Consider the following 22,353-nt stretch of genomic DNA (forward strand, 5'->3'; position numbering starts at 1 on the left):
TCATACTCATATCAATCGATGGCTGTTCAGAGATGTAGGCCTCACAAAGCCCTGTTTAATGGCAAACGTTTGTTCTGGCTCCATTGGGCGCAAGAAGTGTATAAATAACAGTCCGCCATATTTAGTCGAGCCAGCCGACTTTAAAATACTTGGCAAAGTATTTAACTGGTAGAAGCAAGAGTTTCTTGATTCAGAATCAAACACTTTTTTAATTGTTCATTTTATCAGCATTTTGGCTACGCCAACTCTAACGTGTACAGCTGCGAATGGCTAAGTTTGTGATTAAATTGGATATTACAATTTAACTTGCCAAATTAGATATGCAAATTAATTATAAAATTTTCACTTAGCACTCCCACTAACTGAGTAAAAAGTATCCGATAGGCAAAGAACTCGACTAATGCAATTTCCCTCGTTTGATTGCTTATTCCTACCGATAAAATTACATAGTACCTAATAATAACTAGAAGTTTGGTAATCACCCATTAAAGGTGAAAGCTTGATTAGAAGCAGGCTAAATTAAATTAAACTAGTACCAAGCTAAAGGGGCAGGTCTTTCTTTATTCCTTACATTTCCTTTCATTATTAATGACTCCTGGTTACCTTTTTGTTTGGCAAACATTTTAACCATTTCATCACAAAGAGTGACCGCAGCATTCACTCAATGAACACCTTTTAGACCCCATGCCAAACCCTCTTGATCCTGATGCCTCTATTCAATGGACAGCACACACTTCATGACCCTTGGGGTAATAAACCAAGAAAAAGAAAAAAATAATAATAATAATGAAAATGAAAAAGAAAAGTTTGTTTTCCCCCTTGATATTACTTTAAATATGCAAAACTTCACTGTTTTATGTCCTTGCAGCTGTCCAGCTTGCCGGCCAGGGGTCCTGGTCCTGGTCCTTGTCCCAGCTACTTGTTTCACTAACGAAGTGTGGGGACGCCATTCCCCTTTCGAGGAAGTCCGAGAAAATAAAAACAAAAACCAAGCCAGAACGCTGTAATCTAGAGCCTCGACTATCGCATACCCCTCGAAAGAATGTGCGAGGAAGATGTTGATACACATGCAGTAAAAATAGAAACTTTATAGTCGTTAGAAGTATCAGCATGTTAAGTCCAAGTTTATATGAATGGTTGGGAGTGCGGACTAACGAATATTGCATATTATTTACTTCATGACGAGTCTAATATACCCGTTTACGAGTAACAGGTATATGAAACAAAATAATGCTCACAAATATATTACCAAGCACAAACACAGAGCCAAGTTGGCAAAGCGTTATGGAAAAGTTGCGTCTGGTCCTGGGCCACTTTTGCATTACATTATCTCAAGTTTTGCGCTGGCAATTTCTCATGTTTCCCCTACATATTCTCTCTCATGTCCGTATTTGTATTTACCCATTGTCGTGCTCATAAACATGCAGCTGACTTGTTACTGTCCCACCAACATCATCGTCATCATCGTCGTCGTGCTTAACGTCAGGCGCAACTTGTGTCGCAAGAAAAACTGAGGCTCTGATAAAAAACTGCCTCATTTTCATGTCAGGCCAAATGAGTTTTGGAAAGTTCACCCCTGCACCTCTTTTTCGCTGAAAGTCATCGGCCAACTCGACTAATGGTGACAGTAATTTTTAATAAAACCTGCCAAGTGTCGACACAATTTGCAGTTTACACACGCGCGCAAGTTTGATGGAATAGTTGAAGGAAATTTGCATTCCTAGTGCCTGCACAGCTTCCCCTTGCTATCCTGCGAGTTCATAAAAATGCGATGTGAAATCTTGTGTTGACGATCAGCACAGTCAACGATCCTTTGAAAATGGGTTAAGGCACCCTCGTAGGACCGCTTCAGCTTGATGAACTTATAGCGCACATCGACGTAAGATTCATCCAACTCCTGGGCACTTCTGGCTCCGTAGAGTTGGCTTAGCATGTCCAGCTCGGAGTCACCACTTACTATGGACGACCCATCCAAGTCCGTGGACTCGCTGGTGTTCAGTTGAAAATCCTCTGCGAAGGGATCCATGGATATGGTGTAGCGTCCGGGAGCATTGTACTTCTGGATCATGGCCTCCACATTATTCAGACACTCGTTCAGATCCTCCTCCATGGAGACACAGATGTCAAGGGCATCGTCGATTTTTGCAAATTCCGATTGTAGTATCATCTTTATATTTAACTCAGTACAGCTCTGACAAAAGACTCAGGACGCCTGATATCTTAAAACCATTTTTGTAGTAAGTTTTTAATAATTTAATTTATTCAATATAATTTTGAAATAATTATTGTAAAAAAAAAGAAAAAAATGTGGCTATTTGGATTGCTTAATTTAACAATAGCGTCTTATACATCATGGATCATCTTTATTTAACAATCCGTTCCATGTCTTCCACTTGGTCCATAAGATCGTTCATCATGTTAATTTTCGAACACTTTTTTGTGCAATTAAGCATTTCATTTGTTTGCTTAATTTGATTCTCTGTCTGATCCTTGATCCGCATATCTAGTTCTTTGTGTTCAAGGGTATTCGCTTTAACTTTATCTAGATGCTGATTTGCTTCTTTGTTGAATGTATCGAGATGTTTAACAGCGTCCATTTTGCTTTGTATCTTTAATTCTAAGTCCTTTAACTTTCCATCGATGTCCTGGCTAAACTCATATAAGTCCTTTTTCAAACCAGCCATCTTATCAGGAGAGTATAGTGAACTTGGATTTTTATTATTATCTTTTAATAAGTCATCTTGTCGTTCTTTTAGAATGCTTAGGGTCAAGCTACCTTTTATAAGATCTTTTTTAAGCTTTCTTGCCAGCTCCTGAAGGTTTTTAGTATCACCGTCATCATGGATTGGGCTTATCTTTCTTAAGGATTTATCCATGCCATCTTTTATAGAATTTAGTTGATTTGAGTTGGCGTTTAGATGATCATTGTAAGTTTGGTTCATTTTCTTCATCATATTTTCTAGTTTTCCCATATGCACGATAAGGTCGTCGATTTTTTGACAGCATTTTGGGAAGTTTGTTAGGTTTTTACGCAAGATTCCTATTTCCTTTTCAAGCTCCGCAATACTGTTCTGTAGCTTTTCGTTAGATGAACAATTTTTATTAATTAAACCACTAGAATTTTCGGAGTCTGTGGGCGATCCCTCAAAACAAGCTTTGGAATTTTGCTCAAGCAAATACCCCATTTTAGATTGGATATTGGTTAGCAATTCATTATTTTCCTGGCATGTGTTAAGGGTTACATTTAAATTCATTGTGGGCTTATGGATGTCTAAGCCGCCTAAATTTTTTAAAAGCGTTTCGGCGAGTTTCTGTAAGGTTTCTGCATGTTTTTCCAAGTCAAGCAAAATACTTGTATCCATTGAAACATATTTATGTACATAGCTTTGATTGCAGATACTAAGAATATTTTTAATATTTTCAAAGCGATGACCTAAAGTTGTCTTTAAAACATTTGTCTTTTTTACATTTTCCTGTATTTTATCTTTTAGTTCTTTTAGCTGATTTTCTATCTTTAGGGCCTGATTATATCCATTGCCTTTGGCTAACGATAATTTATTTTCCAAAGCCTTAAATGATTCTTTTAGACCATCACAACATTTCGAATTCGCCTGACTATCACGAAAATATTTTTGTAACTTCTCGAAAAGTGGTCTTATTTCTTCAACTTGTTTTTCTATGTACCCTAGATTCTTTTGAATAGAGTCATTTTCATTTAATTTTCCAAAATCTTTCTCATTTAATTTACTTGGCAGATTCTTGATTTTTAAATTTAGATCCTTTTTATAATTTTCTATTAATTTGGTGAAGTTTTCACAGCAGCTTTTGATGCCTTTAGAAACGAACTTTGTAATTTGGGGTAAAACATTTTCCACATCTTTTTCCAGATCTCCGCTGCTTTTAAGCTTTTCTACTTGAGTTCCACTCATTTCGTTTATCCTATTGACCTTCTCCACTATTCGATTCAGGGTGATTTCTTCGTAGAAGCGACAGGTCATTAAAGTAGGTGTTTTGCCAAAATAGCTCAGTATAGCATCCTGATCTCTCTTAAATTTTCTCAACTGGGCACTAAGCTTCACCTGCTCAGCTATCCACTTTGAAATGTCATTGTAGTCATCACATCGCTCTTTTACCGGTGGTGCTCTTATTTGATTATAAATATTTCCGTAGTCATGTGTGTTCTTCGCCAACGTAATTGCAGATATCACAAGTAGCAGTGACGCAATCGATACCTGTGCATTACATTCGCATTGTTGAATGAACACATCTTCGATGGTCGATCCAGTGAACTCACCTTTGGTTTCATTTTTGTCACGTTTACTGCGGTCCACGGACCTCTGTCGCCGGTCTGCCAAGTTCAACTAACTAGGCACAGAGAGAACTATTAGTTACAATTGGTGAAAAGCAGTGACCAGCAATCGATTTGCGTGCTGTGCTTATTACCCTGCGAGGGGAGTTTCAGAATTTACAGTAGATCTTAATATGCGCAAAAAAAGGAACATTTTTATTTCCAAAAAATGCTTAAAAACATTAAAACGAAACTTATAGTACTCCTACGAGAGGAAATTTTTCATAATAAATCAAACCACAAAAAGGTAAACCTCTGTTTTAGTAAATATGTTTAATTTGTCTTTTTTGTTTTTCGAAATACATCCCGATTGGGTTCAAAATCGATGCCCCCAACCATGACCCCAGACCATTTTCGTGTTGGCTTCGGCTTGGGTTTATTTTTCTTTTTCTTCTTTGGGATATATTTCTGAGTTGGCTTCGCCGTAGTTTTTTCACCCTTCATTTTAACCAGATTTTTTGCTTCTTCTATAAGATTTAGGAGTTTATCGAATTTGTCCATTTCCTTGCACTTTCTTTCGCAATCGAGCATAAGCTTTGATGGCGTTTTCTGTTTTTTTATTTCATCTTGGGCCTTCATTTTTAGTTTGTCCTGTAGCTGAATAGTATTATTCAATTTATCCATGTCCTGGAAAACATCATCGTGGATTTTTTGTAGTCGTATCTCACGCTGTCTAGCATCAGTTGACGGTTCTTGTATCTTTTTCTGATCATAATCGACTAACTGTCTTAGAATTTTAAGTCGGAACTCTTCGAAATCTTTTCTTAGCTTCTCCATCTCATTGGGAGAATATTTTTGATGTTTGGTACTCTCCATTAGCTTTATGAAATCATCTTGAGTTTCTTTTAATGCCTCTAAATTTATGGCAGCTTTATATACCTTACTTTGAAGTTCTTTTACTTGCTTTTGAACACTATTATTAAGGTTTGAAGAATTAATTTGGCCCATCCTTCTAACATTTACATCCAAGTCATCCTTTAACGTATTAAATTTATTTGTATTGCCTTTAATTTGATTATTGTATGTTATGTTCAGGATCTGAAGTTCGTTAGTTATTTGTTCCGCCCGTACGTTAAGCTTATCAATTTTTTGGCAGCACTTGGGGAACTTTTTAAGTTCGTCGTCCAGAATTGCAGATTCATTTTGCAGTGTTTTCAAACGTTCCTTCAGCTTATCTTCTGAGGAACAGCTTGGATTACCTGGTGGACTACCATTTATAGTCATATCTTTTGTTGCCTTAGAACATGTTTGATTTTGTTGTTTTATCATTTCCTGAAGTAAAGATTGAATTGCATTAAGTTTTGCATTATTTGTCATGCAGGTATTTAACGTTACACTAAAGCTTGTTGACGATCCCTGATTTTTAAAGTTGCCCATTTTATTGGTAATGTTTATAATCAGCCTCTGAAGGTTTTCGGTTTTCTTTTTCAAATTAATTAAGTCCTCCTTTTGAATTTGCTTATCTGGACTACTATTCATATTTCCGCAGTTGTTTTTGGACTTGTAGATTATATTTTTAGTAATTTCGGCACCGTCCTCTAAACTTTTTTTAAATGCATCAGATATTTTATCTTGATTCCATAGCTTTTCCTTTATCTCTTTGAGTCGATTATTTAATTTGTTGAATTCCTTCTCTGCCTCATTTTTGGATGTGCTAATGTTACTATCCAAAACCGCAATTTGTTCCTTTAATTCTTCACCACAATTGGTTTTCCCATCATTTTTATCCATTTCCTTTTGAAGTTTATCCAAACTTGATTTCACAGCTTCCATTCGGCCCTCCAGTTGTTTTACCTTTTTCCGAATACCGTCACTCCTTTTAGAACTTTCGATGTCCATCTCTTTATATTTTAGCTCTATATCCTTTACTTTCTCTTCTACCTCTCCCTTTACCTTTTCTATTACGCCTCGCAAATTTTCACAGCAACTATTAAAGGCCTTCACGACAGTTTTCTTGATTTTAGAAAGAATATTTTTGAGATTCGTTGAAAGATCTTTGCTGAATTGAATTTGGTTAACTGGATCAATTTCATTGACATTTTCAATTAATAGTACCATTGAGTTGTTTTCATAGAAACAGCATTTCTCTATAGATGTGGTTCTATTGAAAGAAGTTTTTATCGAGTCCATTACCAACTGAAAGTCCCTTAATTGATCATTAATCTTTAACTGCTTATCATTCCACTTGGAAATATAATCGTAGTCCTCGCACAGATCTGTTTCCGAAGATGCTTTTGATGTGCTAGAAGCACTGCCAGATTCAGGAATATTTTCTTGGTGCCTCATCGCCGTAATTGCTAATAGCAGTGGAAGTAGTGATGCAATCGATAGCTGTGCATGACATTCGCAATGCTAAATGAACACATCTTGGATGGTCGATGCACAGAACTCACCTTTGGTTTCATTTTCGTCACGTTTACTGCGGTCCACGAACCTCTGCCCCTGGTCTGCTAAGTTCAACTAACTGGGCACAGAGAGAACTATTAGTTGCTATTGATGTAGAGCAGTGAGCTTCAATCGATTTGCACGCTTTTGATATTAACCAACGAGGAGGGTTCCTAAACTTTCAAGAGAAATCATACATTTCTTCCAAATTCATCATCTATGTACATTATTCCAGATATGTTATTCTACCTCAATAATATTTACCATACTTTAAATAACAAATATAACAACTTAAATAAGCTGCCCAATAATTTATCCTAAGCTACCTTATCGTTAAAGAATGGCCCGTGTGCTACACGGGATTACCTATACCTTATTTGCTGTCAGCAAGCTCATTCCAACTTTTGGACAACCCAGAAAGAAGCAGCATAAATTTGTGGGAAACCCAATGCAATTCGCAATGCCCTGAGCAGCATTTACTCGTTATCATCGCACAGGTTGTGGCTGCACAGCCACTTGAAATGTATACCCAACAGGGAGTCGAAACTGGGACTCCCGACCATGCCATCCAGCAACCAGGATCCATGACAACCCCTCGAGCACCCAGCTTCCAGTTCCCTATTTTTCCGTCCCCATGGGCGGACGGAAAAACCTGAAATGGAAAACAATTTCAGCTACGCAAACACGGCGGGAAGGCCAACACAAAAAAAATTCAGAAAAAGGGAAGCACAAAAATTAAATTGCTAAGCGGAAAAGCAGAAAAAATGAGGGAACCGAAACTGAAATCACAGCAAAAGTTAAACCGCAGAAATAAAGTGCAAAATATATATGTATGTGTACAATTTTGTGTTGTGGGGGATTTCAAATAATTTCAGCTCAAGGTGTTTGCCGAGCCATCGAGCGAGGAGATTAGTTTAATTAGTCAACATGGCGTATGCGTCATGTGGCTGCAGAGCACCGGAAACGTGCCACATGCGACGGATGGTGGCACCACCAAAAATGCAATCGAACTTTTCGCGTTTGACTTGCGGTAGTTGGACGGGAAAAGTCCCGGAAAACCTAAGGTAAATCGTGGTACCTACGCGAAGTCAAGACAGATGCAAATGATAGGTGTTATGGCTCGAGGAAAAGTAGCAACCCCTGAAACTTTCTTAAGTAGTTGGCATAGTTGAGTCGAGCGGCCTGGGAAATTGGCAAGCGTAGCGTAAGTCAGTCGACTGATAGTTAATAGTAACAATAATGAGAAAAAGCTCAAGGCAAGCTTAAAGATAACGAAGGCTATTTAATTTATTAGCCCAGCCATCTTTCATTTCAGTACGCACAAAAATGATTATAAATGGGCAGTGAAGTGAAATATCTTCGGCAGATTTGCTCTTTTTTATTATTTCCCTTTATTATGTTCAACTTCAGTGAACAAAAAATTACTTAAATTACTTATAATATTAATCTAAAACATACAAAATGTTAAATTATTTCTCACTGAATTTTATTTTACTTTCAGGTGAGTTCAATCTTGTTGAAGATAAAGTGTATGGAGCCAATCAAATTATGACGAGTTTATAAAGAGGTTTGTTAATAAACTAGAACTATTTAAGATATACACGAATTTAAATATTTAAAAATAAATAAGTAGATTTAATTAAAATATTTGGAAATTTTCATTTGGGTGTTTACAGCTTTAGTTTTAAAATACATTTCTTGGGCTTATTTTGATTTGTATGGATTTTATTTCAATACCACCAATATCTAGAAGATCTTTCATCTTTCTATTGACCCAACTCACCAGACTCTCTCTGACCTATAACATCTAGTTTATCGAATTTTTTCCTCAATTATGTTGGTTTCTGTGAAAAAAGGTTGCCTTGATTGAATTACCATAGGATTTCAACAAAATATGTGTCGCAGTATGAAAACCTTGCCGAAACTTGATAAGCAAGCACAGGCAGAGAAATAAAGAGGCCCTTTTCTTTTCAAGCCGCAATAAATCACCTGCCAACCGCACATCAATTTTAGAAAGCCCCAAATGGGGATGCAAAATAATTCAAAGCGCAGAACCTTAGTTAACTGCTATATTTCAGCCAATCAATCAAACTGGTTTCAATTATTTTTGCATACATATTCAGTTTTATAGTGATTGTATGTATGTAAGGTGTTTGTAGCGAAGAACTTTAGATCTTTCATTTAAAGAAAAGAACAAAAAATAAAAAAATTCTTTTTTGAGGCAAATATAAAAAATAAACGAAATAAATAACGTGCATTTTGAACTTTACTATAAGCAAAAGTCAACATGTCTTTAATTAGTCTCTAAAATACAAAATAGACTTTAAAATCGAAAAGTATTTGCCATGCACATCAGAAATAAAGTTCTTTTAATTTAGACTAAAAAAAAGATTGATGTTCTTATATATGCATTCACATAACTTCGATATGGAAGAAAAAATAATCGGAAAATTGCCAAAGCTTTTTCCTTTTCAAAAAGTGTTCTGCATTTGTGTGGGTATAAGCGTGTCCTTGTGAGTGTCTGCACTCATGCATAGAAATAAGCCGATAAAACCCTGACAATTGTGTCATGGAGTAGCGTTTTAGTTTTGGGATTGGACTTAATGCCTCTTGACTTCAATTTGCATAGTCGGCTTAGCAGCGTTCGTGCAATGATTGAATGACGAATTGATAGAATTCGGCATTTAGCAGTTGACAGCTAAGGAAAAGCATTTTCCGGTCGGAGGAAACGGAAGAAAAGTTAAACCGATGATGGAGATTTCAGTTCAAATTCTGTTTGAGCATGATTTAACTATCGTACCGGTTAAATACGATTTTTCATTTGCTTACAAGAATTTTCACAACAAGTTGCGCCTTTTTAATTATAAACATAAAAATGCTATGTGTAAATCTCATAGAATTTAGAAAGCTGAACTTATAGTATTTAAATCTCTTAAATGCGATTATAACATAATATATGTATGTATATATAGGCTTTTTAAATATCACATATTTTATCCTTCTTCTTTTCCAACAAAGTTATAAGCCATTCACAACAAAACTTTTAAATTGTTAACATAGCGAACATTTTCATTTAAAAACCGCCCCTATTGCATTGACTCTGACCTAGACCGCAAGACGTTTAGATCCCGCAGGACTTCCCATTAATCCAATTAGGGCTGAACATATTTGCTTCTCATTAAAAATGGAATCCTTTGCTTTTGACCGGAATCAAGAGCTTTGACCAATTACCAAGCGTTTTTTCATTTACGTTCGCACATTCGAAATAAAAAAATTAAGCAGGAAGGTCGAAGATGAAGGCATTGACAGAGCAGTCTAGAAATCTCTTTGTCAGCAACTTAAATGAAAATTAAGCCAGCTGCTTTCATTTAGCTTAAGTGCTTATCTTGCGAAGGGACGCAAAGGCAAAGGACACGTTTGCCCACAGGACAATCAATTATGAATGCAACACCGAGCACCATCAGCTTGGCAAAATAGTCTGTAATAAAAGTTAGGTTCATAAGGAGTGCGATGCTTTTGGGCGGCTAATGATGATAATTATATGTTTTAAGTGACATTGATTTGTCGCCTTCAGGATGGGTCGCAAAATTCCCATGATGTTTAATTCATTAGCCAGCTAATCGGCTTACTCTGATAATTATTATAATTGATGTCAGTCATCTTATTGTAGCGCCACCCAAGCAGGCTACTCATTCCCAGTTGCCTCTGTGTCATTTCTATGAACCCAAAATAGATTCCCAATACTATTGACGGCCTGAAAGTAATCAGATATTCACACATAAAATAAATTCAAATAAAATCTATATATTTTATACGCTCACAATGAACATGAGGGGGATGACCAAGCGTTCTATTTGGCTGGAATGTCTTCGGGAAAATGCCACCAATATGCGCCTGGAGCACGAGGATCTGGGACGTCGCATTGCTGTTTCTTTGGCGAGTTCACAGAAGGCTCTGCTTGATATCGACAACTTGAATCAAGAGCTGTCAAAAATGAAGGACACAATCCATAACGCCATTTCCAATGTTATGGGCTACGAAAATAAGTGTTGTGAATTGCTCCTGGATATTTTGATTAAAATAGTGGAGAACAACGACCTGGATGCTGAACTGAATCCCAACATGATCTCTAAGACTTTTCTCGAGTTGGATCCGATTTGCGATAAGCCAGAAGTTCTGAATGACCTTAGTCTTGCAGCGTCTGATTTTAATCAGTAATATCCTCAAGATGTTCCGGATTCTTTTGAAAAAAACATTACAGAAGACCCGTAACCATTTTAAGTTGGATTGTAGACCGCACCAATTCGATGAGTACCAACTTAATTTAATGCGTTGTCAATTCCACCTCCCACATTTATAAGGAATAACAAGGTGGTCAGGGCTACAAATGTTTTATATTTTTTAGCGATTCAATTAAATTTGCATGGTGAAACGACAAAACCCATTTTCTCTTTCTTCAGTTTTCAGTTGTGGGAAAGTTTCTGAGGCGTTCGAAATGTTAAACCCTGTGAAACGAAAAAACCAAGGATGACCATAAAAATAGAAAATTATGATCATGCCGTGCATGCCAACATCCGCACAAATTGTCCGCAGAAAAGTCAAGACAAAATCACGTATACGCACTGTGACAGCCCACAGCCCGGGTTAAAGACAATCCCAACTGGTAATCCAAGTCGTGTGCGTAGCCAGCATCCATGTTCCTAAACAATTTGTCGGCGATTTGTCGGCAAGCTTGAGCCATACACGTCACACACATACGCAGCGAGTGAGCCATATTGCACATACGCCCCGTGTGACCCACAGAGGAATACAAGAGAGAGTAACGAGGTTAAGTGACCCCCCAGCAAAACAACCTGTTGACTCAGCTCTCTGCTCTCTCACTCAAAGCAAACTCACTCAACGGTGGCTTTGTTTTGCTCCGCTCTTTCGCCGGTAATCGGCAATTCGCACTCATTCCACTGCTTTTTCATACTCACTCCGAGTGCTTTTGCCTTGGCGACGGTTCTCCAGCTGCGGTTGAGTTCAGTTGCCGCTTGTCAGTCGCCACGTGCGGTTCGGTTTCGGTTACGGTTGCGGATCCGGATTCCTTAGAAAGTCTGCGCCGCGCTACAAATCCAGTTTACGTCGCATTTTTCGAGTGGGAGTAAGCGTAAGTGACGTTCGCGTGCTCAAAGTCAGTTTGGATGGGGGAGAGATGCAGATAAAGATAAAGTTCGATCCGGAATAAAATACGACGGAGATACATTTCAATGGAGTTCAATTTCAAATGCAGCTTTTTAATTGGCTTTTGAATTTTTGAAAGACACTGCAAAATAAATCAATATAGAAATTTTAAAAATTGTTACCAAACAAAAAAGTATATAAATTGTTTGGAATCAATTTACTGTCCACAAATACAACTTTAATGTAAAAAAAATGAAAACTTGTCATATAGAAATACAAATTTTGTGCTTTTAGTAAATAATGCTACTATATAAATATTTTGAAAAAGTAAACAAATTTTATTTAATATTTGTAACTGACTGACGTTCTCCGAATCGGATTTTGTTTATATTCTGGTCTCCCCCATTCGGTTTCCATTCAAATTAACTAGTTCTGCAATTCTCACATTGACTTCTGACATCGGCTGTAATCAAATTTTGCCTTTCATTTACAACTTGTTATAATTCCGGTGCCGTTCGCAACCGGAAACGTGCTCGCCGCCGTTTTGTCTACGCCACAAAACAGCCAAAGCCAACTGAAGAAAATGGAAAACATGAAAAGAAACAAAGCCAAGAGTAAAATAAACTTTGCCAGCTAAATATTTCTTTGGCATTTCGGTTGCAGCATTTCTTGCTTATAAAAAAGGGCAAAGGGAACAACATCGAAAAATAACAAATGCATGTGAAGACATTCCGTTCGCAGTGCCATGAAGTGGTTAGAATCTTGGCTTGCACTTGTCTAAACAAAATATATACGTTATACGTTGTGCATTTATGAATATAATATGTGGCGCATCCTTGGCTGGCTGCCGAAATGACAAAATGATGCATTAAACTAATTGGAAAAACTTTGGGTGTTTTCAGTGAGTGCTCAGCGGAGCTGAAAAGAATCTGAAAGAAGTGATCAAAGGAGTGTGTGTTGTGGACTAGAAGTGATGGAATTTTAAGGCCTTATAAGCGGAAATAAAGTAACATAAATTGTGTGGCTTATGGGGCTAATTAATTACCATAGAATTATGAATATGCCAACTACACAATCGTATTTTCAATCTGTACGGAAATTTCTGACTTGCTAATGTGAAATACAAAAAATTGACAGCAACGGAAACGGTTTAAAATGATAAAATAATGTGATGTGTTCACTGAATTAATGCAAATTCAACGCAACGTTCAATAATTATTTTATATATATATAATAAAATTATCAAGAATAAACTAATATGCACACCACTTGTTTTTCCCACAATTTTCTACGTAATTGTCCATGTTAATTTGTCACTAACCTTGGTCAAAGTTTTAGCTTGTTTACACAAGAGTGTCAGAATCGGCCAGACAAGTAAACATGAAAGCGAGAGCAAATATTTTAACAGAAAATTGAAGCAATCATCAAGCAAAGCTTGAGATAGTCCCAAGAAATTCGTGAGAAAATGAAACTTTATTTATTTAAGTAAAAAAGGTCAAGAGACCCAAACAAGCACTGTGTATATGCCTGAGTAATGCAGATTGAGCGAAAATTAAGGCAGTTGATAATGTTGTGGTGCGGATTGAAGGGAAATATGGGGAAGCCTAAGAGGTATTAAAACGGAACCGCATTGTTCACATAATTGAAAAATAGATTTCTCTACACTCTGCTGAGAAATTGTGATTGCTTTCAGCATATTTATGTGCGTAGGGGGAGAACGACAGCGTATTCAGCCAGCTGTCCAAGAAATCTAGGCCGTTTAAATTGCTCCACGTTCTCTAAATAGTGTATATATAAGCGTCGTCTATATTTAGAAATCTTCTATATATGCAATCTACTTGCCGAATGAGTAATGTTCCAAAAAATTGACTAATTAATACTGATTGGTCGCTTGGACGATCTAAGATCTAATTTACTCATCGTGGCTTTCCCCCCATCCAATTAAATGGGCCTTATCATCGTCTGTTTTATAATCTATGCTTGTTTTGCATGAAATAAAAAATCCCACAGGAAATATAAAGTGCATAAACAAATGAAACTAGAAATTCCCCGCTGAACCAGAAAACCGGGAAGCCGAATAAAAAGGAAGGCAAAAAGCAAAGTGAAAACAAATATATATGAATATATACGAATAAGCTGTCTTAAAGCAAAAGCCAAACAAAAAAGTGATTTGTTGTCATATGCAAAGCCAAATCTTTTTCGTTGGCTTTCATTAAATTTTTTTTCGGATTATATGAAATAAAAGAAAACATATTATTTTAAATGCTTTAAATTAATATACATATAACCAGATACGTATACATAAAAATCATGAAGTGAATGAAATTGTTTGCACTTTTATTAAAGCAATTAAACAATTTATAAAGCGTGAGTAATTGAGCTGAGCTTAAATTATAATAAATTGTTTTAAATAATTTTTCATATTTAATGGTGTTATCAGAGACGTGAAGTTTATTAATACTTTGTGTAGTATTGACGCAAGTGAATAAGGAGAGTTAGTAAATTAATTTTGTAATAATAATAAACATTGTATTCCCATAGACTATCTTTTATATAAAATCAATATATTGTTCGTATTCTTATTAGCCACATTTTGAATCACAATAAACAGTTCCTGAGATTTTCAATTTTCATCAAAACAGTGTTAAAGCCAATTAAATGATTGAAAGCAATTATCACGAGAAAATAACGCGTTTCAATTAAATTTTTTGCAAATTAATAATTGCCGACCGAAACAAATTTCAATGACCTGCCACCACATAGGACACGTTTAAAAATAATAATGGAAAATGGAATGAAAATTAATTGATATGATTTAATGAGATGACCAGAAAAGCCAACAACTCTGGACACAAAGTTGCAGAACAAGCCGGAAAAGCGTGCGGAAAAATGTGAAAAAAAAATTTATAAAAATAATTAAGCCGCCAGCAGCTAAAACAACAGCAACCAAGGGCTTGACAAAAACTTAACAACTTTATTCATGCCGGTTCGGTCCAGCCGCTTGGTAAGCTTAATTAACACTAGGATTGCGGTTGGAAAGGAGATTTCCGTGGGCAGAATGGCGAGCTGCCGGCGTTAAATGTCAACAATAAGCTCGAGTGGCGGCTGTTGCACTTCCACCCGCGTTTCCGGCCATTTTCCATCCATTTCGCCACCCAGAAGCCATTTCGCAGCCCTTCGTTTTATGAATTTTGAGCAGCTTTTGCCTGCAGATTCTGCGGTAACAAATCTTCAGTGATAGTCACGGAAATCGCTTAAATTGTGCAACCAAAATAAACGGATGGCGCTTTTTACATTTATGCAAAAATGTAAAAAGTTTGGGGCCGTTCGGAATGCCCAGTCCTTTGGAACTTGTTGTTTTTTGACTCCGGCCACGAGCTTCATTGCGCATTCAAGTGGCCCCGTTTGGCAAATGAAAATGAAAATAAAACCAAACCAAAAACTTGGACACACCGTCCATGCCCAATTGAGTTTGTTTCGGTTTCATTTCCAGCTAGAGATATTGCCCCCGATTCAATGGTTTTTTTTCTAGTCCTGGTCCCTCGATGATTTGACAAAAGTACTGCATTGGTTTTTTTTTTTTTTTGAGGCTCAAATGCCCTTTGCTGGCATAGTTTTCATTACCTCCGCACAAATTTCATAGCCTAATTCGAAGCGCCAATATTGCGTATGCGCCGCGTGTTCCGAGCGTGAAATAAAAGCACGCCAAGCGCGTCCCATTAAAAAGGCAAATAAACAAGTCACAGACACAGTGCCACATTGACCGTAAGGGCAGGACTCAAATGTCCTTTCAAGTTGTGTTTCTTTCACACGAAACCACACGATAGGCATAAAAACTAAGGAGGAGCTGGAGAACTTGGTTTCCCTTTCTGTAAAGTATATACAAAAAATGTACTGAATATAAACTGCTAAGAAATGCTTTAATATATATACTTTTAAATAAATACTTTTCCACACCTAAACTACTATTTTTCAATTGAAGTGCACATTAAATACTTTATTTTCAATCATGAAAATACCCAAATTTCTATTCGGTCTATTATGGTTTCCTCTGTTTTTGAACTAATTCCTCAATAAACTCGTCGTGAATAATGAGCAGCACATTAAAGGTCCAGTCTGCAACATTAAACAACTCAGTGTTCCCGACATATTTATTTGATCCTTTCGAAAGAGCAGTGAAAGAGGAAAGTCAGCGGTAATCAAGCTTCGCATTCCGCTTGAAATGAGCTAATTAAAGGACCATTCGGAATGGCTAACAAATTTTCGGTGTGCGAACCCTCCGGATTCGGAACCCTTGACTTGGCTGAGTGATTAATTTTCATATTTATAATAAAACGCTGAAAAGGTTGAACAAACAGAGCAAACAGAGAAAGGAAAAAAACACACGCACACAAACAGCAACAGAAGAAATGAGAAGGCTGAAAAAAATAACAAAATGGCCTGCACAAATGCCAGCAAATGGCTTTACAAGATGGCCTGGATGAAGGAAAATCTGTTGAAAACATGCTCACTTTTATATGGTTTATATGCTCCATGGATCCCATATGAGCTGCATAATGAGTGGCATTGGGAGTGGGCGGAGGGGGTGTGAGAAAAAGGGCGTGGGCTTTGCCCAACAAGTATAATTAACATTGAAAGCCGAGCGAGTACGTCAAATGAGAAATGTGCAAACAAGTGTGGTTGGATAGTGGGGGTTGGGGTGGAAAATGTTTTAGGTGCTTGTCGGTTGGGGTAGTGGGTTTTCCCACTCACACTCGAACACGTCTGCTCAATGGCCTTTCACGCACACACACCTTTTGATATTAAAATTAAAATGGCGATGGGACCTTCGAGCCTCGGGCATGATTAAAGTGGGCTACTGATATAGATTTATTCCGGTCGAACTATTAACTTGGGACAAAGCCGCTCATCCTTTTTTCTCACTGCTTAATTGTAGGGAAACCCCAAAATCTTATTAAGGCACATAATTATGTTTATTGCAACTGTTGCACTGCATTGAACCAGGCTTTTCCATTTGCGGCTTTGTGGACAGTGTGGTTTAGTTTATTTACAATTTGGCACAACTTTTATGGATCGCCATTTCCGAATAGTCGCACATATTTGCATAGTTGCTAGGCATTCAATTAAATCTGTTTTATATTAGCCTGATTAGGTTGTTAATTAATTTTGAACTATAATATTAACTGATAAGAGCGGTTATTAAATGTAAACATGATTAGTTTTTGTTTGACTTTCAGATGTAAATGATTGTTGACGTTGACACTCTAAAAAATATTAAATCAAAACAAATACATATCATATCAAATATATATCATATATATATAATTTTTAATTCATCAAAGAGATTACATCCAGTTCGGATATTGTGTAACTTACCCGCAATTTGGCCACAAAACGCGACCCAAATGGCCAGTGTTGCATAACACGAAAGTAGCTTCACTAGAAGATTAAATAAAATATACTTTATCCAGCTACTGGACAATCTGCGGCAGCTTAAAACCCAAAGTAAATACCAAAAACTAAAAACAATATCCGCAGCAGCGCGCGGGCCAAAAACCCAAAAACTTTTTATCAAGCGCTTAGTGGCACATCCGACAATTGACAGACAGAGACAGAGGGAGACCGAAAGAGCGAGAGGGCAGATGCCCTAGTCGCGTTGGGATTTGGTTGCATGTACGCAAGTGGCACTCCAATTAAAATGATTGTCTTAATGCCGGGCAGATCGTCAGTGGCCATTACAACCCGTCGAGTTGATTCATTCAGTCTAGTTTTCGGTTTATCCCTTTTTTTTATTGAGAGTGCTCCATCCGGCTGTACCACCCATCCATTCATTCATTCATTCATTCGCTCACCCGGTCCGGTACAACAAAACTAAAATCATCACTTAATGTGCTGAAAATAACGCACTTGCACGTACTCGACTAATTTATTTGATTACCCTTACAATTACGGCGGGGTTTTATGTTCTTCTGTAGTCCGCGAGACAAAGAAACGAGTTTTCGAGTGAAATTCCAAGGTGACGATGGGCATGCCTTTGTCTAATTTATTTTTTGAAGTTTACGTGGAGCTCACAACTTTTATACGTTGAATTAGTTTGTGTTCTACACATTAGTCTAATCGGATTTTAAGGTTTATGGCCAAATGCCGGGCAATTGCATTATCTAATCGGAGTATTATGTGAATCTTGTGCTTGGAAGTGTGTGGGCCATAACTTTGGAAACCACGATAAGAAGCACTTATTTATGGTCCTTAATTGAGATTAGCTGAAAACTTTAAATCAACTTGAAATCGTTTGCTTAGCAGCAAAGTAGTTTTTGTGATCCCAAAATCATTCAGCATTTCCTAATGAAAATAACTTAACTTTCACTCAATAAGCTCGAATTTTCTCAGAACTGCTGACTACTGTTTAATATAATTGTTTATTCTTTCACTTTTACGTAAAAAGTAACACTTCTTTTGCTGAAATTAGCTTGGACAATATAATTGTCCGCCAGTTCTTCCCTTTTCTTTATTAGTTCCCCACTTCATCCCAATTGCACTCATTATGTCGCACTTGTCCGTCAAAGTTGCAGCTAATTTTCCCCAGCTCAGCAGAAGTTGAAAACTTAATTAACTCATTTCTCAAATATGCACCCTCCCTTCTCTTTCAGCTTTTTGAGTTATTTGGCTAGATTTGACATTTAAAATAAATTTACCAACGAAATTGGACAAAGTTTCTGGGGAAACAAACGAGTTGAAGAACCACGAAATGAAATGCAATACCAATCAAGTTGGCCATATAAATCACACGCCCTGTGGCCAATCACTGATAGCACAAATACCGAAAATTCGAGCATGATTACGGAGAAACGTCTATTGCGGTATTATCTAATCCATTCTTCAACTCATAAATTTGTTCACATGAATATGAATCCGAGCATTAGTTTGCTGCTTACAATTATCCAGAAATTCAGAACGGCATTGACTTCAAAGGGGATTCCCCCGGCCAGCATTACTGTCTCTGACTAATGACGATTAAATAGATGGCCAAAGCACAGACGTATCTTGTATCCACTTATTTGCATTCAAATTACCATTGAAATTATCATTGGGCACGCAAATTTCAATGCTTGAAATGCCGGAGAGAGAAATTGTTTGGGCGCGAGCAAGCAAACAAAAGTATCTCGAACATGTTTGCCAAATGGCCGAAAGACAAAGACTCAGTCCTATTCGATGACCTATCCCACTCGAATTTCTCCAAAACGGTTTCTTTTTTTTCGGTTTGAGTTGTAAACATTTGCTCAAAGCAAAACTGGAAGAGACCCAAAAGCGGGCTCAAAATCAATATTTAAAGTGCAGGCAACTATTTTTGGAGGCCTCTCGTGCACAAAAAGAAAATTAGTCTGGTAAATATACATATAATTGTTCGCTAAAGAGTTCTATTATTCCCCTAACTAATTGTAGGATTTACTATAAGTGTCTATATTATAGTTTTTCCAAGACAATCGTGCTCCCTATAAGTTAATCAATGAAAAAGTCCTCAAGTGTAGAAACTAAAGATTTTATTGGGTCTACATCGTATCGCTGTGGTCCAACCATTATGGATATGTGTGTTTGTGTTTGCCAAGAAGAACAAAAGGAACTTTGCAGCAAAACCTTGGAAAAGTTTGTTGTGCGAAAGAGACCGACAGATGTACAGAGAAAGAGAACGCACGACTAACGACTGTTGCTAATTTGTTGTTTAGGCCCTAGTGGTTTGTTTTGATTTTGTTTGCTTTTATTTGAATTCCCTTGTGGTTGCATTTTTTTTCTGTTTTCATATTAATTAATAGTTTTGTTTTTCTTTGCCCATTGTCATTTTTTGGCAATGAGCTCCAGGCTTTTTGGCTTGATTAGCCCTAGAAATGAAAATCAAGGATTTAAAAATGGAACTTTACTTCGTAGCCAAAATGTTACAATTCAAGCTTAAAAGTATTTTCTTCCGGTCTTAAGGTATCTTTCAATTAATCTTTCAATTTAATTTGATTGAAAATTTCCAAGTTTATAATCCTTTCCGGCAAACTTATAATCTTTGAAGTTTTGCCAAAAGTTTGTCACTTGAAAAAATGTTTCTTCCTGCAAAGGAGCAATTCAGCAAAAATGTTGTAAACTTTCTTTCAACTGGCTGAGCCAGAAAAATTGTATTCAATAGTAATAAACTTTCGAGGGCACCATTAGACCAATTAACTTTTTCAGGGTTATCGCCTAATGTTATTATAATTCGTTTGTGACCTTTGACCATACTTCTTTGTTAGTCACTCACTTATTATTATAATAACCAGCTTATCACTTCAATGAAAGTCTTTTTGTTTGGCACTTTGTTGACAGCCTCAGATAAACTGGGTGTGGGCGATGGTTCAGAGCCATAAATTGGCCAAGTGACTCGTTGGCAGGCTTATACATGGCTTTATCGCACTGGCCATATGACTTTGAAGAACTGAATACATTATAAATCAAAATCTTGTGAGCAAGTAAATAGAACGCAGACAAATAACTTGGTCGTGATAAGAGATAGGAAATTGGACGCTCTGAGTGTGTAAAACTGATTCTATACTTTCAGTTATTTTGTTGTAATGCAAAACTGAATTATCAATTCTGTTATCTCTGCCGATAATTGCAAATTGATATTCCATAATTTGCGTCTCTGACGCTTCTATTTTCACATCCCAATGATTCCCAGTGATTCCTTTAATCTCCAGCTGGAATCCCCCAAGGACATTTTGTCTGAATTGAAGCTCATCTGGCTTGTTGTTTTCTTTTCGACCACTTTCTTATCTGTACAAAAGACTCGGGCAAATTTTCTGGATTTTTAGCTTCAATTATATGACTATAGTAAATATTTGATTTTATTGTTGGTGTTTTGAGGTGGCTAAGAGTTTCTGCGTAACGATGCTCTGGAGCATTTTCCGCCAACAAGATTTTCCGCCTGCAAAGCTTTTTGCTTACTAAAATTGGAAGTACCACAAGTTTCCTTTTTCTGGCCAACTTTTTGTTGCCATTAAAACTAGTTTAACTACGCGGTATGAACATGACGGGATTAATTTTTTCATTTCGCCGTGCGAAACTTGACCCAAGTTTTTTTATTACCCTCCACTTGCTTATTAAATGCAATCTCCTCTACGTGTAGGCGACATTAATAAGCTGGAAACGTGTGGCGCGCAAACATATATCTATATAAACACCCCTACATACATATATTTGCGTGTTTACTGCGCGCAAGGACATTGTTAAAGTTGACAGCCAGCCTAGATCCTTGCTGCCTTACATTAAATTAAATTTATATGCTTATTTATGAACTTGCAACAATGAAATATTTTTGCGACAAATAAAACTTGAGCCCAACGAGCTGGAAGAAGGGGGAGAAAAGCAGAGCGCCAGATGTGCTGGGCCCAACAGAAAGAGAAAGGTGACTGCCGTGCGAAAGAGACGGCATCAAGAGGTGCGGCCAGTTGTAGTTTGATGGCTTTTCTGAATGGCGTTGGGAAAATTGAAGGGAAGGGAATGGAAAGGAAAGGAAGGAAAAGTTTGGTGGCTGGGCTGCCTTTATGCCCAGCTGTATGCCTCATAAGTGTATTTTTGATAGCCATTTAAGTATTTTGCATTATTGCTTTTCATGAAATGAGTTTTTGACTTACTCCTGTCATCGTAATGAAACTTCGATGTGAAGCAAATGATCATATTCATATTTGTGCGTATGTAGGTAATAAACAGGCAAAAGGCAAGCGTAAAAGATTGCAGTCCTTAAATAAGCAAGTGTAAAGTAAAGTGGAGTCTTAAGTCCGAGTTATGGTCTCAATTTAATAAATAGCATACACCTTGAATTCTTATGAAAATCAAGGACGATAACTCCATTCAAATTCAAACTATAATTCTTTTTATAGCACAAATGTAAACTGAAGAAGCTGAAGCTTCTTAAAATGAAACTTTAGTTTATAACCTTTATATGTCCTGATTACCATGCCTTCCCCTTCGATTAGCATACAAAATAAATAGTTTTTGCGTTTCCAAGAGCAACTTTGAAATTTAATTAGATTTCACACTTTCGCCACTTCAATACCGATCCTTAACCCTTCTTTGCCACACAACGGCACCATATATAAGTACCACAATTGCCTTGGTGCAGCCTAATTGAGCCATTTAATTGTCATATAAATCTCGAATTTTATCGCTTTGAGGCAGCCAAAGGAGCAACCGCAAAGCCAGAAGCTCCAAGGAGACAAAAAAGGTGACGGGGTAGCAATAACAACTTTAATTTGACTTCCTTGAACTTGAGACTGGCCATAAGGAGTGCTGCTTGTTGTATATCGTAAACATTTACGATATTCAATAAACTTTTATTTCCGATGTGGGGGCAGACATTTTAAAGTTTTTATATTTTTTCCCAACGCCTTTGGACAAACTGGCGCTGGTAAAACAGTTAATTGAAGTGCGTACTTGAG

General features: G+C 37.0%; 4 protein-coding genes across 5 annotated transcripts in view; 2 read left to right on the forward strand and 2 right to left on the reverse strand.

Moving 5' to 3' along the window:
- Window positions 1–22,353, forward strand: part of LOC117141805 (venom dipeptidyl peptidase 4) — a 71,371-nt gene that overhangs the window by 22,071 nt on the left and 26,947 nt on the right. The window contains exon 1 of one of the 2 annotated variants that reach the window (XM_033305452.1): window positions 11,756–11,882. The exons of the other annotated variant lie outside the window; for it this stretch is intronic. The gene's annotated coding sequence lies outside the window, so the exon portion shown is untranslated. Of the gene's footprint in view, window positions 1–11,755; window positions 11,883–22,353 lie in introns of those variants that run through there. 2 annotated transcript variants of the gene reach the window in all.
- LOC117141815 lies at window positions 1,637–2,174 on the reverse strand. Its single transcript, XM_033305468.1, has one exon. It carries the CDS (start codon window positions 2,165–2,167, stop codon window positions 1,721–1,723), a length of 447 nt encoding a protein of 148 aa, XP_033161359.1. The 5' UTR covers window positions 2,168–2,174; the 3' UTR covers window positions 1,637–1,720.
- On the reverse strand, window positions 2,364–6,634 carry LOC117141804 (reticulocyte-binding protein PFD0110w). Its single transcript, XM_033305449.1, has 2 exons — window positions 4,645–6,634; window positions 2,364–4,348 (listed from the first exon to the last, which is right to left on the reverse strand). Exons 1-2 carry the CDS (start codon window positions 6,632–6,634, stop codon window positions 2,364–2,366), a joined length of 3,975 nt encoding a protein of 1,324 aa, XP_033161340.1.
- LOC117141817 lies at window positions 10,459–11,160 on the forward strand. Its single transcript, XM_033305470.1, has one exon. It carries the CDS (start codon window positions 10,556–10,558, stop codon window positions 10,949–10,951), a length of 396 nt encoding a protein of 131 aa, XP_033161361.1. The 5' UTR covers window positions 10,459–10,555; the 3' UTR covers window positions 10,952–11,160.

The sequence above is a fragment of the Drosophila mauritiana genome, chromosome 3L (assembly GCF_004382145.1).
Source record: "Drosophila mauritiana strain mau12 chromosome 3L, ASM438214v1, whole genome shotgun sequence".
Classification (NCBI taxonomy): Eukaryota; Metazoa; Arthropoda; class Insecta; order Diptera; family Drosophilidae; genus Drosophila; species Drosophila mauritiana.

What these genes read in the sequence shown, in the direction of transcription:
- LOC117141815 (XM_033305468.1), bottom strand. Translation starts at nt 2,167, where the DNA reads ATGATACTACAATCGGAATTTGCAAAAATCGACGATGCCCTTGACATC.
- LOC117141804 (XM_033305449.1), bottom strand. Translation starts at nt 6,634, where the DNA reads ATGAGGCACCAAGAAAATATTCCTGAATCTGGCAGTGCTTCTAGCACA. An exon ending in ACCCAATCGGGATGTATTTC is followed by an intron (nt 4,349 to 4,644) that starts GAAAAACAAAAA and finishes TGAACTTGGCAG; the next exon opens with ACCGGCGACAGAGGTCCGTG.
- LOC117141817 (XM_033305470.1), top strand. Translation starts at nt 10,556, where the DNA reads ATGAACATGAGGGGGATGACCAAGCGTTCTATTTGGCTGGAATGTCTT.